The sequence below is a fragment of the Vanessa tameamea genome, chromosome 2 (assembly GCF_037043105.1).
Source record: "Vanessa tameamea isolate UH-Manoa-2023 chromosome 2, ilVanTame1 primary haplotype, whole genome shotgun sequence".
NCBI classification, from domain to species: domain Eukaryota; kingdom Metazoa; phylum Arthropoda; class Insecta; order Lepidoptera; family Nymphalidae; genus Vanessa; species Vanessa tameamea.
Genome location: NC_087310.1, coordinates 6,483,408 through 6,502,589, shown reverse-complemented (window position 1 = coordinate 6,502,589; position 19,182 = coordinate 6,483,408). Strand labels below are relative to the sequence as shown.

General features: G+C 33.8%; 2 protein-coding genes across 6 annotated transcripts in view; one reads left to right on the top strand and one right to left on the bottom strand.

Moving 5' to 3' along the window:
- The window catches only part of LOC113401392 (protein bunched, class 2/F/G isoform-like), a 132,729-nt gene extending 123,979 nt beyond the window's left edge, over nucleotides 1-8,750 (bottom strand). The window contains exons 1-2 of one of the 4 annotated variants that reach the window (XM_064216924.1): nucleotides 8,638-8,750; nucleotides 4,471-7,028 (exon numbers count right to left, since the gene is read on the bottom strand). In XM_064216924.1, the coding sequence (XP_064072994.1) occupies nucleotides 4,471-6,722 (2,252 nt within the window). In that variant the 5' untranslated portion in view covers nucleotides 6,723-7,028; nucleotides 8,638-8,750. Of the gene's footprint in view, nucleotides 1-4,470; nucleotides 7,460-8,637 lie in introns of those variants that run through there. The other 3 variants (XM_026641300.2, XM_026641297.2, XM_026641299.2) reach the window with 3 other exon arrangements.
- A 114-nt stretch (nucleotides 8,751-8,864) lies between these two features.
- LOC113401393 (uncharacterized) lies at nucleotides 8,865-18,116 on the top strand. Of its 2 annotated transcripts, none has more exons than XM_026641301.2 (13): nucleotides 8,865-9,347; nucleotides 9,414-9,577; nucleotides 9,975-10,171; nucleotides 10,509-10,623; nucleotides 10,707-10,906; nucleotides 10,986-11,239; nucleotides 11,311-11,565; nucleotides 11,772-11,916; nucleotides 15,202-15,353; nucleotides 15,459-15,638; nucleotides 15,931-16,073; nucleotides 16,275-16,493; nucleotides 17,763-18,116. In XM_026641301.2, the coding sequence occupies exons 1-13, from the start codon at nucleotides 9,059-9,061 to the stop codon at nucleotides 17,994-17,996; spliced, it is 2,547 nt and encodes an 848-aa protein (XP_026497086.1). In that variant the 5' UTR covers nucleotides 8,865-9,058; the 3' UTR covers nucleotides 17,997-18,116. The 2 variants fall into 2 exon arrangements, with proteins under 2 accessions (XP_026497086.1, XP_026497087.1); XM_026641302.2 differs by having other exon boundaries at nucleotides 17,767-17,901.
- Nucleotides 18,117-19,182: the final 1,066 nt, after the last annotated feature.

The following is a 19,182-nucleotide window of genomic DNA, read 5'->3' as shown; positions in this document are numbered from 1 at the left end:
GCCATATATCCGATTGTGATAAAACTTTGGTGAACTCTTCAGCGTGCCGATCGTGAATGTTCTAGAATTTTTCTTGGTACATTTGTCTTTCACTATTCTGTCGATAAAATGGCCCTATATCAAAGCACATACATTCCAGTTACCATTATGCAAATACGTTTAACATTTATAAATAAAAAATTCAAAGTGCTTTTAATCATGAAAAAAGTATGAGTGTCAGACTTCAATCAACGAGTTTTTCAATTCCCATCTGTCCTTGTACAACTTGTAAGTGTCACGCATCGCCAACCGTCTGTTTGTTTGGAAACAAACATTATTTATACATGAATAAAATGACAGAACAATATTATAACGAGTAAAAACAAGTACAGTACCGGCCCGTCAATATCCCAAAGCCAAACAAGCCGAGAATTTCCTTTTAAGGAATACAATTTTGAGTGGAATCCACTACGATGCGCTTCGAAGATACAAGTTTGATACAGAAATTTTAATAGAATAATAAAACTCAATCAAATATGTATAAATCAAATGTTTTTATTTCAATATACTCATTATTAACAGGTATATTAAATTAAATAGAATTTAAATCTAAAAACGAAAGAATAATTAAGAATTGTGCGATGGATTAATTATTCCGTTAGGAAATTAATTGATTGCCAATTAATATAAGACCGGAAGGTGTCATATTTTGGTTTAGTATCAGTTTAAGCTGCCCTTTTTCACATTTTCATTGATTCAATCTTGATAGCCCATTACATAGATAATGAAACAACCTCAGACATAATTGATCACCGTGTCTGACAGTTGGCACCACATAACCTAACATCATCTTGTTTTTAGCACTAAAACGAAAGTAAATTTTTGGCCTTTTATGAGCTTGTCAGATTTGCATTCAAAATACTAAAACCTAATTATTGGGTTAAGACTCCTTTTAGCATGTTTCGATATTCCATGGACCATATCTGAAACTACTAGTAGTTTGCGACACAACCTATCCACGTCCACTAGCTGCATACATTAACGACCTTAGATCGTGTTTCAGTGTTAATGAGCTTTCTTACGTCTTTATTCTATAAATTACAAGTAAGATTGTTCGTGAATAAATTAATAAAAAACCTTTAATGAATCAGAAATATTTATTTTAGGAATCTGAAACAATTACAAACTTTGTTAGGAAAAAATATCAAAATAAAACAATGTCTAACAAACTATATCTCACTCGAGTTCCGTTATTTTGAAAATTTCTCGCAACTTCACTTCAGAAATAGACAAAAAAATATGACGTTTTAGACATTCTGATATAACATGCTGGTGGTATATTCTATTTGCTCAGCACAAAGTAAAATCGGTGAATAAAAAATCCTTTTGTATTATTAATGAATTCACATCTATAAATTGAATAATGAACAAGAAAACAATTCAATATTTCACCGCTTTATTCAATGAACGGTGACGTTTTAAAAAATGACACGCAACCTTATAATTGGATCATCATTAATTATGTTCTATAAAATACAAGATAATCTATACTCTTTACAAAAGAAAAAATACTATCGAGTCAAATTTAGTTATGGAATCAAATTAAATTCATCAGAAAGTACTAATTTGTGATAAAAAAAATAATGAGACAGAAATATCATAATGTTTTATAAGCGACTAACATGGATGGATATACTTTAACGACTTAGTAAATTAAAAAAAAAAATGGTTTATAGTTTTTAATTTCAGTTTCAGTGCCGAGTTGACGAGTTGTAAAAGCTAATTATGACACAAATAAGGTTCTATCCTTTTGACGTTTTCACCATCCAAATGACAAACGAATTCAATTGGAAAACATTTTTCTGGCGATTGAAAAATCGACCTAAATAACTTTGTACTATACATATTCGAAGCAATCTACATTGACGAAATTTATGTAAAATTCAACATCGATAAGAACTGATAGCGGCCACAAACTGAACATTAAGCAAAATTATGCCGTCAAATATCCAATAAACAATTTCTACTATTCGGTATATCGTGGATGCGAGCGCTTTATTTGACAATACTGAGAAAGGAGCGGCATTTTGTGCATCTACTTTCACCAATATTAGCACGCCAATAGATTGCATCGACTTCTAGAAACTACGTGCAGGTGAATCTTTCGAATTATTTTTATCCGAGACCATGGTTGGATTTAATTACTTTTTTTAATCTGTATCGAAATATGAGTTATAAAACTTTGAGGTTTTTTATACTCTTTTACTAGTTAATTTATTTTTTCACATTTACATCGTTTATTAATCAAGGGATATCGATTGAAGGAATTATAAAAATATCGAGGTATCTGGATTAATAAAAATATATTAATTATTACGTATCTATAAGATAGAATACTAACTCATATTGAATACTTACAAAAGTTTCGCGACTGAAACATAACATCAGTAATTCAATGTTTCCACTGAAGAGGACATAAAATTGTTAATCACAGTAAACTGCACGAGCAAAGTGATAATGATTCCATGAATGAGAGTTCAAAAACACGTTCAACAATAGGCTATTGGAAAAACTCGAGAATGTAGAGCTAATATCAAATTAATTAATTTTCGATAATCTTACAAATGACATTTTTCTTTAAAATTATGATATATTGTCAAGTTATGTTCACTTAAAAACTGAATGGCTATTGACTTATTTAGCTTGGAGTTATCCTATTGTTTCATAAAACATTTTCTTTTCGGACGTTCTACTATTATGAGTAAAAGTTGCCTAAGTATTTCAATCACTTAATATTCAGTTATGATTTATGGTATTTTTCTTTTTCTGGGTCACCGTGTTGGTCTAATCAACCGTTTTTATAATTACTAGTATTGTGATGGATATTAGTCGACCATAAGCGAACGACAATCTCATGTTTCACGGCCTTCCGATCTTGACTCGATTACCAACGACGCCAGTGACGTTGCGCTGGCGCCGGGTGTGACTCCTATTGCATTGTGATTTCGTCTTGGGAATACTCAAAGAACCTATTAGAATTTTAATACATTCTTCGCCATTGATATGGCAATCGAGTCGTTTTCTCGACACTGAAGAGAACTTTAGATGATTTTACTTGTCGCCGGTTATAATTAGTTAAATGTTTAGAAAGACGCACGATCTACTTAGCAGCCGTACGAAAAGAACGCCCAGTCACTTTTTTAGCTGGCTTATAAGTCGGATACGTTGCGAGTGAGTCACCGCCGACATACCGGCGGGCACCATGCACCGTACGTGTCAACTACCTATTTATGTCGCAGGACGAAGCGCAAATAAACAGCATCAAAGGGACGTCGGATTCCGCTCGGCAGTACCGAGCCGCGGCCAAAAGCAAAGAAAACAACCGCCATTGTCTACGGATGAGTTATTTTCGCAAATAGTTATATATAGGTGGTTACTTGGTGACCACATCGGTAATTGCTATGCAGTTGGAAACTTAAGTTTTAGACCCATGTCGTATATATAAAATGCAATTCGAATTTATTCAGAATCATATCTAAAAATTGTTAAGTGAAAAAATAAATATTTATAAAATGTAACCTTAATTATGTTATTTAAAAGTTGAACAGAAATGCACAGAAACTTCCCATTTTATACCACATTCAAAATACTAATAAGAAATGAAATCATAATTTACAGTGAACGAAACCAGAAAATGGGTTAATTTTAAAAGAAATTATATTGAAATAGTAGTATATGCACTTATCACACATTAACTTCTTTTAAATTATTCTTTTTTGGATTTCATTTAATTAGAATAAATTTACAAAATTGCATCTGAAGTTGTTAAATTTTATACATCATAATCACATTGACATTTGACATACTTAAATAAAGACGGAGTTTGTATATCCAAATTATAAAACAAGAATTAATTTATTTATTTATTTATTTATATATATATATATATATATATTTTTTGGGATTTAATATTTACTAAGTAGTTTTTAATATATGTAAATGATATTTTATATATTTATGCATTTATATTGGTCTGAAAGTTACTTTTAAAATTAATAGTATGCTAAATCTCATTTAAAGCTTAATCCCTAAAGATTAGGTACATAAAAACAATCTTATGAGTAATCATTCACTATGGGCAGTACTAATTAATAAAGTTGATATTAGATAATTATAATGAAAAATAATTTTCACCTTAAGTATATAACTGCTTTACTTATGAATTACTGAATACATAAATTAATTTTAAATTTTCAAGAAATAAAGATAAGTTTAAATTATGAACGAATCAGAGTAAGATTGAGAATAAAATTAGGACATAGCACCATGCATTATTTTTTCTTTTAGGCTAATAATTGTTATCAGTGCATAAAAATAATTATCATTTTTAAAATATCTTATCAACAGAGATGAACTGCTCATGTAGTAATTGCTTTTATTTTATCAGAAGCATATAGGGTAAAGAATACTCTAAGTTAAAAGTTAACTCACCTTTCATCCTCAGGAGGTGGTGCGGGTTGTGGTTCTTCCTTGCCATCTCCAGTATCTCCAGCTTGCAGTCCATCCTGGGCTACATCCAGAGCACCACTATCACATGCATTCACATTCACATTGCTCATCACTGCTCCACTGATAGCATGAGACACCACCGCACTGACTGGGCTACCGAAACCCTGACTATCATGTCCAGGCTGCACCGCGTTCGAAACATATGCAGTGGAATTAACTGGCATCGACACAACCGGCGAATTAGTTCCCGACACTGTCGCCTCAACTGGCGCGACACTACTCTGAGACATCACAGGCACCACACCACCATAGCCCATAGCCATACTGGTTTGTGATTGCACCACATTCGCATGAACTCCTCCCATTCCAACTGGCATAGTCTGTTGCATAGACATCGGAATGTTCTGGTGTGTCATAGTGACTTGGGACACAGGCTGATTAGGAACATATTGCACACCACCCATTTGTCCCTGTCCACTCACTTGCTGCTGCAACATAGTCTGTGGCTGGGTCATATGTGTAGGCATCTGCTGACCAACATTGGGTGGTTGTATGTATATGGTATCCGAGGGAGGTATTTGCATGTTGGGTTGATTACCATCTAATGTCATTTGCATACTTTGAGGTGGAGCAGTCATAATTTGTATGTTGCCTTGAGGAACATTTCCTTGCTGTGGTGCCATAGTATGCACTGGGGCTTGCTGTTGGCCTGCTAGGCTTTGAAGATTTGCAGGCAATGTAGAACCCTGTGGCTGAGTGACCATTGGTTGTAAATTGGTCGGCAGTGTTGCACCTTGCTGTGAAGTTACAATACTAGTCAGCACCTCTTGGGGTAAAGTCTGTCCCTGCTGTGACATTTGAGATTGTTGTGTATGATATTGGGGCACATTGTGTTGAGGTTGAACCATAGGCTGCTGTGATGATGGCATGGTCGCATTGATCATCGACTGAGCATTGGCTTGTTGATTTACCGCTTGGTTGTACTGGGTCTGAGTAACTCCCATGCTTTGCTGTTGCATTTGAGGATGTATGCCCGGTAGCACGGATTGTTGAGGCTGTGATGGTAATTGGTGCATTTGTGTTTGCATTTGTGATATCTGTTGATTAGTAGCAGTTAATTGGGTAGGTATTTGCATTTGTTGTATGTGGTTTGGCAACTGCTGGTTCTGCAATGCTTGAATTTGGGCCTGACTTGACAAATGCTGAAGTTGGGCTTGCTGGGTTCCCATAGTTTGTTGACCTTGTAAGTGATGACCTTGTCCAATATTAGGTATTTGTGCTTGTTGCATCTGATGGATTTGTTGCGGGTTTGGCTGACCTTGCATAGATTGCATTTGGATTTGCTGCATTTGTGGTTGCTGGCCAGGCACTTGGGTTAACTGGCCTTGATTGGGGATGCCCTGCATTTGTGGCATCTGCTGTTGTATTTGCATATTAGTAAGCTGGGCTTGAGGCAAATGTTGACTGATCTGTTGCATTTGTTGATTAGGGATTTGCTGCATCTGCTGCGGCATTTGTTGGTGCATGGGTATTTGTTGCATGGCAATGCCCTGAGACTGCGCTATCACTTGTTGTAACTGATGCTGAGGAAAGCTTTGTGGAATTTGTTGAACCTGTTGTTGCTGAGGAGGCTGAGGATGATTCTGCCCTGTATTTTGCATAGTGATATGTGTCATACTCTGTGGATGTTGTTGCCCAACTTGCTGGGTTGTTTGCATAGTTTGATTTGGCATTTGTTGAGGCATCTCTAAAGGTGGTGATTGCACAGAGACAGATTGATTGACAGGCATTTGTTGTTGCACTATATTAATTGGTTGTGTTAAAGATTGACCAGGGGAAGCCATAGGAAATTGTTTCTGAACACCTTGATCCATTTGCTGCACTGCATTCACTTGGTCTTTAGGCCCTTTGCTAGTCAGATCATTGCACATATCATCATGTTGGCTGTCATTTATTACAACACCACTATCGGGGGCCTGCAATGTATTAGAATCAGTCACCTCCAAATTGTTGTTTAGGGTGATTGGAGCATTTTGCTGAGTTGTGGTGTGATCAAGATAGTCCATGCACATCCACCTTCCACGACGGAAGGGTTCAGTGCTTTCTATTTTCACAACTTTAAACCTTTCATTTCTAACATGTTCTTGTATTTCCTTCATACCTTCCTGCGGTTTAGAATTACCTATAAGGTTGATAATGCTGCCTGTTCCAGCATTCGTGACACTGACGTGCATGTCATTAACTTCTGTGTTATTACTATTTGGCACTGCACCTCCGATTTGATTAGTATTAGATTCCTGACCAACGATCGCCAGTCCGTACTGCGAGCTGGTCGGGATGACAGGAGCACAACCTAGTGAAGCACTCGATGCGTTGTAAAAAACGTCGTCTTTTGAAAAGGTATCTTCTGAATAGCTTGGAGTTTCATTCTCTATGTCAGTCACCCTTGAGATGTCGTCGGTGTGAGATTCGTCTAGATCATCAGCGGAGTCTTCGCCTGCATCGGTGCTCACCCGAGAGCCAACAGTCACACTGGTAATCTGAAAGGAAGATATTTTCCTTGGGTTATGGGCGGATTGAAGACTCGTCGGGTGAGTCACTCCTTTCTCTGACTCGTTCAGTCGCAGAGATTCACTCGTAGTACGATGAACAACGTTGTTATACTTGTTTTTTTCACTAGTTTTATGTGACTTTTGAATCAGATTGTCAGCCATTATGCCGTCCGACTCGAATGACTACCTAAAGAAAATTTCACTGTTTATTGGCCTCAGAGACATTTGATAGACTTTTCAATCACAAAAACATATTTAAAATAAAACCATTATACACTCACAATTTCACAAACACAGTAATTTAGCTATTAAAGTTCTTAAAATTCATTAGTAAACACACACAGATGTGAACATCTTTCAGACGGCAGCAACATGGCGGCCATTTATGCGCAATGCATTATGGTTGACAATTTGCAGTAGACTATAGACATTTAAGACCTACATTTCTGACATAGTGCCGATGAGCCATAGATGTCTCTACAGTCGCATTAAATATTATAAAGTTTTATTAATAGGCGAAACTAAATAATAAAAATAATAGAATTATTATTGACTACTTTTAAAACAAAGGAATATTGAATTTGCTTAACCTTACTCCTTATGTTAGTGACGTTTACACAATGGTTTATTTAATTGATTTAATGTTTTGCAGAAGCGTACTTGTCTAAACAGTAGTTTTAATATAAAATTAACTATGAATATAAAATATTGTATTTATTTATTCATGAATATAGTTATTTGTATTTTATTAGATTGTGGTAAATCAAAACTGAATAATATGTAAAAGTTGATTTGTTTCTTTATGTAGATACAAATGTTTTAAAACTTATTTCTAAAACTATGTATTTTATTATTACAAAAGAAATACTTTTGTTATGATGAAATTAAAAAAAATATTAACTTAGATATTTTGAATCTGTGAGACAAATAATTATATTTTGATTTTGTACTATTCGACAATAGATGGCGTCAAAAGTGGTGACTTATCGTTAGTATAGAATACATAATATAGGTGGCGTTATCCTATAGAAAAGGAAAATGTAAGATTATTTAAATTATTATTTTATAACTAAAAGTCGGAAGATATCTGGAGTTTTTTATGTGTTTTATCAAAACTACATATTTATCTTTTTCGAATAAAGGATTGCCTAAAATTATAAAGGCTAGACTGCTTATGATATAACTTTATGTATATTCTAAGCTCGCAATTTCACTTATGAATAGCAATTTACTCATTAAACAGATTTCTTTTTTCTTTTTGAATGATCAACTTATTCAAAAACTAGTTATGACGGTAAATTATTTTGCTCAATTCTTTAACTATATAAGTACGTACAGTGATTAAACTATATTGTTAAGAAAAATAGTTTTCTTATTTGACATAACATAAAAATCTTCTATCAATAATAAATGCTTAATAACAAATACCTAGGACGAGAATAACATTATATTGATTTATAACTAGTTTGAATCAAATTATTCTTTTAGATTTATATCGATTTTGTTTTTTTTAATTTAATATTGTATACTAGAAAACTTATCAATATTGTTAATAGTAACTAAATATAAAAGGATAGTACATAATTTCATAACTCACATTCAAATGCGGCAAGGAAGTCGCGCGCTATTTCGCGATGAGCGGCTTCATCTCGGGAACTAAGATCCAAGCGGGAGCGCCCCGACCTCGGCTATTACCCGCAAGGTCTTCGGATCACCAGTCGATTTAACCAACATCCCCACCAATCGCCGTGACACTTCTTAAACGAGGATAATTTGCTATTATTTGTAAATTGGCGTACCGCGACGTCCGCTGCGGCCTGTCCGCTTCGCAGTCGTTCGGGAGCACGGGACCCTCCTGGCTTCCCGCTGCCACCGAGTCACGACGTGTAATTCCTAAATAAATAATCGTCACATCACCGCCAACCTCAGCCGCCGATCCAAGCGCCAGTCGATAAGATATAGCCCGCGTACAAACACTTAAACTTTGTAATGAAAATGTGAAAACTCGCGAACGAGATATGTCGAAATCTTTGGATGATATACCTAAGAAGTACGCGGAAGAGGAGTCAAACATGGACGAGGACAGTGAAGAACCAGAAGGATGCTACCGAAGAATGATTGTTTGGTTGCGGATCAATCCGAATCTCATAATGTTGAAAGTGACTTTATTTGTGATGTACGGGGCAACGGCGTCTCTCTTGCCTTATTTGACAATACACATGCAGAGTATAGGTCTAACTGTGCCAGAAATTTCTTTTGTGTATTTAGCATTACCATTTACTACATTTTTAAGTCCACCTATAACAGGCAAGTTTGATATTCGACGAAAATATTTAAATTAAAAAAAAGCATTATAATATGTACTGGTTTTAGGTTTTCTAGTCGATCGCTTCGGAGAGTACAAACCAGTAGTAATTACAGCCCTCATATTGAACGCAGCTTTTCACCATTCGCTGCTTTTGATTCCACATCAAGAGACTCCAGGAGTGATGCCGTCAGCTTACGTTATGCGACATCCTATTAAAAGGAGCGTTGAGGTATTTCAGATTAAAAACTAATTTAACTACCAAAAAGGAATCATGTCTTCGTAAGTAGTTACGAACTTTACTCTTGTCCTCAAAATTTGAGCAAATGGATCTCATCCGGTCTTAACGGATTAAACAGTTTTGTCACAGTACTCTGTGACATGGTTAAGAGAATAAAGCTAAATTTATGCATATTAATGCCTATGAAGTCAACGCTTGATTTGAATTAAAGTGTAACCAACCACCTTTAAGCTTACTTTCAAATGTTTTTATTTAATTTTGGAGTAACTTAACTTAATGCAAATGACTTACAAATAGATTAGCTTTATATTAAAGTTGTTCAAAAATATATTTAGCTTTCGATGAAGTTTAACTGTGATGCAATTTGTATTGTTCTTTATTTGTTTAGATTTGGTGGAGTCCATGTCCTAGTAGAGAATGTCCTGATGAGGATGAACAAGTGGACTTCGTTCTTGACAGATGTGTTGACCACTGCATGTTATCAAGACCCACTGAGAGACCATCGAGTGATCCAGCTGATGATAAAGACGATCTCGATTTTCATATTTCACACAAGATTCATCCACCGAATCTTTCCAACACCAGGTTCAAAAAAATAATAATTATTAAATTGCTTACGTCAGTTTACATTAGATTTAAATCGCTTTAATAGTCATGTAAATAGTCGGAAACGATTATTCAAACACAATTAATGTACATTAAGCCTTCCTCAGAGCCTACGAATTAGCTATAATGATAACATGCATGTTAACCTGTAGACTAGTGGAAAGTGGTTTATATTGTACTGTTACTAATTATTCGTTGACTTTATAGCAGCTTATGACAACAATGATCAGATTTAAAATTAGATTACCAGTTGTACCAGGTTTAAAATCTACCTTTTAAAGGCTTTAATCTAAGAATGTTATGTCATACTTTACAGTTTCCTTAATATTACTGATGATGACGAAGATTATAATGATGCAGCATTCTTTTTGATAGAAGTACACGACGATTTAGGCGAACCAAAAGAACAACTTGGAATCGAAATGGAAAGGGTTTGTAAAATGTTTAATGTCAAGATTTTTAAAGCCTCTCGATAACATTTAATAACATTAATTGCTTTTCGTTTTTTTTTTAGGACGACAATGATACAGTAACAGATTTCAGATCAAGGTTTGGCGAGAAACTTCTCCTTGCTCAAGGAGTAAATATTACCGCGCTTGATAAGGAAGATTTGAGATGTGGCGGTCTCGTGATGCTGCACAATATGACCAAACTTTCGCAACAGCGTCTTGAAACCTTATCAGCTGACTGCATGGTGCAAAAATGTGACTTTAGGTAACTATAACTTTATTTCAATGCTTATTTTAAAACTTATAAATAAAAGTTTTATTACCCTGTATTTGATGACTTTCAGGAAAGGTGGCCCGGATATATGTCCCCCAGATTACAAGGAGAGCGATGATAAAACATTTTACATTTACTTCTTTCTACGTTTCATGGGAACTATTATGTTATCAGCCGGGGTAACGATTATGGATCCAATAGCTTTAACGATGATTCAAAAATATGGTGGTGATTTTGGCAGAGAGAGATTGTTTTCAAGTATTGGGATGGCAATTTTCTCCCCTATAACTGGCATGCTCATAGATATGAGAAGTAAACAAGTCGGTAAGTAGCATTTTGTAATCGTTATCTCCAATGTCAATACGCAGTTAATGAATGTTTGCACCTTGTTACAGGCTACACGGACTATTCAGCAGCTTTCTATACTTATGACGTATTGTTGTTGATATCAGCCATCACCGTCGCTGTGATGCCCCTCGGAGCGAAGTTGCCAGCTGATAATTTGCTACACGATTTAGTGAACATAATTAAAATGCCCCACATAATTATATTCATATTTTTCCTTTTCGCTCTTGGAAATTTTTGGGGCTTCATTGAATCGTATCTCTTTTTATATTTAAAGGAACTCGGAGCACCCAACTTTTTACTCGGTAAGAATCTACTCAACGTAATAGATTACTATCAATAAAGAGATATTAAACATTTTCTTCCGAAATATGGGTCAATTGAAAGATTTCAATCAAATCATAGGATATTCGTAACATCTATTTTTTATTATATATAATAATGTTGAATGTTAAAAATATGTATAATATCCAGCTCATGGGAGTAATAATAAAATAATCTCGATACACAGGTATAACGGTGACTGTGGGCACTTTGAGCAGTATTCCCTTCCTGTACGGAGCTGACGCCATCACCTCCCGCATCGGCCACGTCAACGTCATCATCGTGGCCTTCTTCTCCCACGCAGCCAGACTAGTTGGTTATTCGTTTATAGAGTAAGTATGTGTTAACAAAGTAATTACAGGCACAGGGAACGTAACAACTTAGAACCCATGACGACCACTTTAACATTTCAAGGAATAGCTTTAAAATTACAATTGTTTTAGTCAGTCGTCTTGTATTTTCAATCTTACTATCAAGTGACCTTTTTATTCACATGCCCTTCTCATATATGCTATAAATTACTTCGTTCAAGATATCATTACCCCTGGTATGCAAGTCGACCTTACATTTATCAATTGAAGATGCGATTATAATATTATGGTAATCGGCGGGTAGGGAAGTTTCACAACAATGTTGAAAGATATATCTACTATTACAGATAACGAACGTAAATATAGGCTTTATTTTTAGCATCATCTAGGGCGTGCTCTAGGAATATTTACATGAATCACAATTTGTTCTGAACTCAACAATTAATGACATAACAATAGTCTGCTTATCTGATAAGCAATATTGATTGATTGATAACAAGGTTGACGATGTGTATTATTCAATTGTAATAACAGTGATTGAATGATTATACTGGAAGATACTGCAAGGAATACGCAATTAGCTGTAGGAATGCAAAGATTGTATATGTTTCACGGCATCAAAGACTGATGTTACAGATCATATTAGCAGAGACATACAAACGTGCCGCTCATAGATTAAATACGGCCGGAAAGAGTTCAGACGTAGAACCATTTACACGTTACCATTGGTACGTGCTTTTAGAAGCACTATTCTGCCACAAAAAAAAATCTAATAACATAATATCATTGACATTTATTTGTTTATTATTGAATTGATTTACGTTGTTGGTTTATAAGTTTAATTTTTTGTTTAATTAACTAACTACAACTTAATCGAAGAAAAGATTCCGACGAATTGACAGCCTTCTCCTTTTTAAAGTCGATTAGTAACAAAAATGTAACATTATTATAATGCCTATAGCACTTAAAAAGAGTCACAAGTCACAATCTAGCAATATATTAGTTTCAAAACTGACAAACTATTAAAAAAAATTTTTTTTTTAAATGACTATCCTTGCCAAACATTCCAAATATCTATTCTAATCTAAACCGGCAAGCAAACCACAGTTGTTAATAAAAAGTATATATAATATGATTACATGCATGTAACAAGTAGGTACCTACTTTTTTATGGCATTGGTAGGCGGAAATGGGCCACTTGATGGTAAGTGGTCATCACTGCCCATAGACATCAGCGCCTTATGAAAATTTAACCACTGCTTATATAACCAATGTGCTACTGATGTCCCTTGTGCCTATAGTTACACTGGCTCACTCTTACTTCAAACCGGAACATAACATATTTGTGGTACCGTCGTTACTTCTGATTTTCCATAACACAAGTGCTTTAGCTACTTACATTGGGATCAGAGTAATGTATGTGATGTTGTCCAATATTTATTTATTTATTATTTATAACATTATAATTATTTATAACATTTACCGTCAAGCAATTGTTGTTGCTTGACGGTAAAATATCTGATGAGTGGGTGGTACCTACCCAGACGGGCTTGCACGAGGCCTTGCCGCTAAGCGCTTATATATACCTACATTCTACATTCTATATATACCCCGTAATCAGTAATTTCATGGATTTTTGACAAATTAAATTCGTAATATTATGATTTAGATTTAGCGTGTTACGTCACTCGAGTGAAGTGCGATCATTTGTTCAATAGCGATAAAAGGTAGCCTATGTTTATCTCCATGACGCCTACATATGTCATTTCAATGGAATCGAGGCATTGACTTGTCAAGATATACAAATAAACTCGCTTGTCTGTGCTGTACCTCGTGGAATAAATAACCCGCGTTAGATTATACATGTTTGTTACATATAATTTGCCATATTGGTTGTCGAGTAAAGTTAATGCTCCGCTCTATAGGAACATAGCCTGAAGTTACAAAGCATATTTTTTTATAATCCCTAATAAAGGACTATCTAAAGCATAATAATTGTTCAAATAGGACTGACAGTTAAATACATAGATTCTATAAAGTCAATATTGTATATAAATATTTCCGTGTTTTGTTTGTAATTTTGAAACACAGCTCGTCATAACGTCTGTTTCAATTATAAAATTTACTTCGTTGAGGAATATTACGCGACGGTAAAGCATTGTCAAGTTTATGAGCACAATGATCGAATGTGGGTGTTATATCCAATCCCACTGCGTGTTCAACGCTCGCTGAAAATTTTGTTATCGTTTCTATGAATTTTATTTTTGCGACGAAGTTAACAAGCAAGAAAATCATCTGGAATGATGAGTATTTTATTATGGAAATTGTATATAATAAGTAATTTGCAATTTACTTATTATTAATGTTTCGGAACTTTCGCAATTTCGAGCGATATCATTTTTGGCACCATCAATGACTCTTTAGCTGGTCGAGTCTGTCACTACGATAAATAAGTATGAACTTAAAATAAATTATACGTGTATTTATTTTCATCTTATTATCTATAAAAGGTATTAAAAATATCTTTACCATCCACCATCTAATTCTAAGGTCAATTAGAGGATTGTCTTTTGCAATATAAGTTGGTGCTTTACGACCATTTTAAATAATAATAATTATTATTATTATATAGATTTAATACGAACCAAACACTTCAATACAAAATAAAAATTACTGTTTTCATAATACCATCACACTAATGTTAGTCAATGCAAACTACCAGAAGATCAGAAGAGAAGCTACCCATACTTGTGTGATAGTGTGCAATATTTCATTATCTATGACCTTAGCATTATCGTATGTCACCCCTTATTGATACCAAGAGTAAATAATCATCATTGTTACTAATCTTATTATTGATTTTGATTTTACGATATGTTTTATTGCGTCGTTTATTGGTTTGCTTATAATGATATAGTTCCTGAGCTGCCTGGTTCAAATCTCAGCCTAGGCCAACAAAGTTATTGGAGCTTTTTGTCAATAATTTTTCAGTAGCAGCTCGGAGTTTGTAAGCCTTTAGTTATATGCATAAACCTTCACTAGTCATATCGGATTATGAAATTGAGGAATGTAGACTTCATCTACATAACTACAATTTCTTTTATCTTCTAGAATGGTCGATGTGGCTGAAATCGTTCAAAGAAAAAACATCTTTTTATTACTATTTATAAATCAAGAGAAAAACCATTTTAAGTCACATTGCATTTTGTATTTGTGCATTTTAAAATAAGAGGATTTTTTCGATAATCAACCAAATGAAAAGGTAATCAGTTTTTCTCTGTATTCACTACTGTGTTTTTTTTTTAGAAATTCCTGGTGGTGTTTTCCTTTTGAAGCGATGGAGTCACTGTCTGTCCATTTGATGTGGGTCGCCGCTGCTACGTACTGCGCGATGTTGGCACCCAAAAGCTTATTAGCCACATTGATAGGTGTCCTCGGAATGGCACATTTTAGCTTGGGTTAGTTTGTATGATTTATTTGACTGAGGTCTCATTTTAACTCTTATTCGGTAAATTAATTCATTAAGCAAATCCTACAAAGTATAAAATTAGGTACTATCTTAGGTCGAGGAAGCGGCAGTTTTGGAGGAGGTCTACTGATTGCTTCTTTGGGGACCAGAGAAGCGTTCCGTTATATGGGACTTATAGCATTCCTGGGCGGAGTTCTATATGGTCTTCTGCACTATTTCTGGCTTAGAAAAATCAACATGAAGACTATTCATGACGTCTCTGATCCAGATACTGGTAAGTTTTGATTGGTTGTGTAACAAAATGATATGATGATAAACTATAACTATAGTAATAAATAAATTTTATTCATTTATATTATATTTGGATCCACTTTAATCTAACTTAGTATACACATATGTCAATACTTTAGTTGGCCATTTACATTTATATGGACATCAAGTTAATGTCCGTGCTTAAAGAAAAAATGATTGTCTTCATATGATGTTAAAGTAAATCTATAAAGTAAGTAATCCTAATTATTTAGTATTATCCATACCAATTTCATTAAGAATATTTATCTTCACAGAAAGTGGCGAAGGAGACAAATTGAATGGCGAACCTCTACGCAAAGATGCTGGTACTATGGTGTCTTTGGAGAGACTCCATATAATTACTCGCTTCAACCCCTTAGGTTCCTTACATTCATTATCCAGAGGCTCTAGAGCAAGGGTGAGTTAAAAAATGATATGATTTCCGTCTTTATATTTAGTCTATTAAAACAGTTTTTTTATATACATAATATCTCGTTATTTGTAAGCACAAACTCTCTATAGATATAGGTTGTAGATAATGTTAGTTTTATATAAAATATTATGATAACTTAGCAAAATACTTCTAAGGTCGACTTTCATCTTTTGATATTTTTCACAGCTTTCACAAGGTGATATAAACGAATTGTGCCGTAGCCGTAGCGGGAGTAACAGCCAGAGACGCTGTAGCAATATTGAAATATCTCCCAAAACGCCACAAGGTTCCGCATCTAAAGTTGATCTCTTGAGATCTGCGTTGGAGATCAACCATCACCAAGGCAGAGGGCATATATCTAACCCTGTCCTGTCCAGTCAGAATAGACCGACGCACCAATATAAGGTATTTTGTTCCTTTATTTAATTTTGTTATGCATTTGTATCCATACTTTTAAAAAAGGGATACATTTTCTTGGCAAATCTAATAGAAATTAGATTTCATTTCGCAATCAATTCTCAAAGTTATTTGTCATTACCTCTTATGGTTTAGCGGTTTTTAAAGTTTAAATAGAGTTTTTCTGAAAGCTGCCTTCCAAATTCGATTTCACTACCTAGGGCTTAGGTCTCGGCCAGGCCATATTATTATAAGATTTAGTTTTAAGGATAGCTTACTAACTACAAGGGCAATGTAAAACTTCAGGACCTGCTATTTATTTAAATATATAAATAATGTGCTTAATAGATTTGGAGTAACACGCATATTGAAATTTACAGCAGCGCAATCTTGTAATAATACATTTCGTATCTCACTCGTGAATTGTACCAACTTACGGTGTACCCTATAAGTTTTATAATTATTACAATCAATGTTGTATATCATATTCTAACATTTCATGTTCGTGTTCTGCGGTGAGTTCCGAGTTTCATCTTGCAGAATAACTCTACAGATTTGATTCATTACATTCCTAAGTATACGATACCCCATCTAAGATTAGTATAACTAAATGTGTTTATTCAAATCATCTTGCCAATCAGATTTATTATCAGAAATATATTATGTAGCCTCAAAATATTTTTAGAGAAACTTAATCTATACGCATCATAGCATTTTTAGAGTTTTCAATATTTTAAAATACAACATTCGTAATTAAACAGTCTTTAATAAGCAAATAGTACGTAAAATTCAAATACGAATTTGTGATTCTTCTATTTGACTAAGTTATCTTGTCGTGGCTTAATGAAAATTTATAGTTTTAATTACAAAATGATAACATATTCAAAATACACTCAGGAGTATATAAATAAGGATTAAACATTCTGTATCAATTAGGAAGTACGACTTTTTACATCAAAACATTATTATTTGAAGGTTTTAGGTTTGGTCGAGATTTGGTGGAACTGACATTATTTTAATCATTGATTTCTCTGAGTTGAATATTGCTGTCCGGTTAATAGGTAACTTCACGTCACATATTATAACAAGTGAGATATTAAAATAATGCTACAATAAAGAAAACATCGGCATCCTATTTAAGACTCGCATTGCTTATAAATTATGAAATAACCTTTTTTAGTGGATTTAGAAATAATAAAGAGCGACATTCCCATATTTGCCTTTTATATGTTGTTTAGATGTTGCACCAATCTGTTCAACACATATACATTTTCGTAGCTAGCAAACAGCGCCCCCAAGCTAACCCAACGCAACAACATATCCCAACCGGCGCTCTCCGAGTACGATCGCCGGAGAGACTCCATACCCGAGGAAGCTGAAGAGGACCGCCTCGCATCGACACCGAAGCCCGCGAAGACAAAGAGTGACCACATACCACCCCCACCCACTTACGACGAAGCTACGAGAGAAAAACGGAAAAGTTGGCACTCCGATGATAGCACGCCGACTTAGTCACGACGAAGGGAGTCTTAATGCAAATTTTTAATTAGATATTTTAAATACGTAAATATAACATTTTTAATAGTAACTATTTGGTTTTATATCGATGTGTTAATTTTGGAAGATCTTTTTAATAGAATTTGTAGGTTAACAAAAACATTCGTAATAAAATGTTTAACAAAAACAATGGTTGAGACTTGAGAACTTATCCCCGGCCATTGCTTGAGCGCATCGCAATGGCCTAGAACGTTCTCTGTGTTCATCCTTTTGTTATATTCTATTAAGACCATAAAAAGTACTAGGTTTTTCCGGTTGACTCTTGTTTTTTATGTTTTTAATGTTAAGCATTTTTACATATTTTATTCGAATAATGAATGATTATATTTATAAAGTCTAGCAACAATTTTCGTTCGACGATAATATATGTAGACTATTATTATTTTAAATTTAATAAGAAATACATTATATATCACGTGCAATGAAATTTATACTTTGGATGATAAAACAACTAAAACGATTAAAACAATTAATAAGAAGTATATATAATACTGTTTATCATGTGGATAGTGTTAATGTTTTTATTGCAATTCTAATTATAATATATATATTTTTTTTAATTTGTCATAAGTTTATAGCGAAAAATTTATAGTTTATTAATTGCTGCTTTATTTGATGATTGATTATTATTATTATATTTTTGGAATAAAACTGACAAAATAAATTCCGATCCGGTTCCATTCATACGCACAATCTTTAGTCGAAACACCATAATTATATTTACGTAGTTTAGTTTTATTTTTAAATTAAATTAAATTATTTTCTGTGTATTTGATGTTGAAATTTTCACATAAAATTTTTGGATACGTTACTGTAATATAATAATGGAATTCCATAGTAACAATACATTCCAATATTTTAGTCTTTTAAGTGTGGATTAACAACTTAACCACAAACCAAAATATTATTTACACAAATGTTAAAAATCATCTAATAATAATATATAAATAATCACGAAAGGCTGACGCATATATTTACTTTTATACAAATAATATCAACATGTAACTTTTGAAATTATTATTATACTTAAGTACGTAACAAAACCTTAAATCTAACCATATTTTAAAATGTTTAAGAATTGTTTTTGCATTAAATAGGTTTTATATCTCGTTCGATTTTTGTGTCTCATTTTACATTTAAC

Bases quoted from the DNA above. Each gene is read 5' to 3' on its own strand.
- LOC113401393 (XM_026641301.2), top strand. From the start codon at position 9,059: ATGTCGAAATCTTTGGATGATATACCTAAGAAGTACGCGGAAGAGGAG. The intron at 9,348-9,413 runs GCAAGTTTGATA...TACTGGTTTTAG, and splicing joins TTTAAGTCCACCTATAACAG to GTTTTCTAGTCGATCGCTTC. The intron at 11,566-11,771 runs GTAAGAATCTAC...CTCGATACACAG, and splicing joins AGCACCCAACTTTTTACTCG to GTATAACGGTGACTGTGGGC.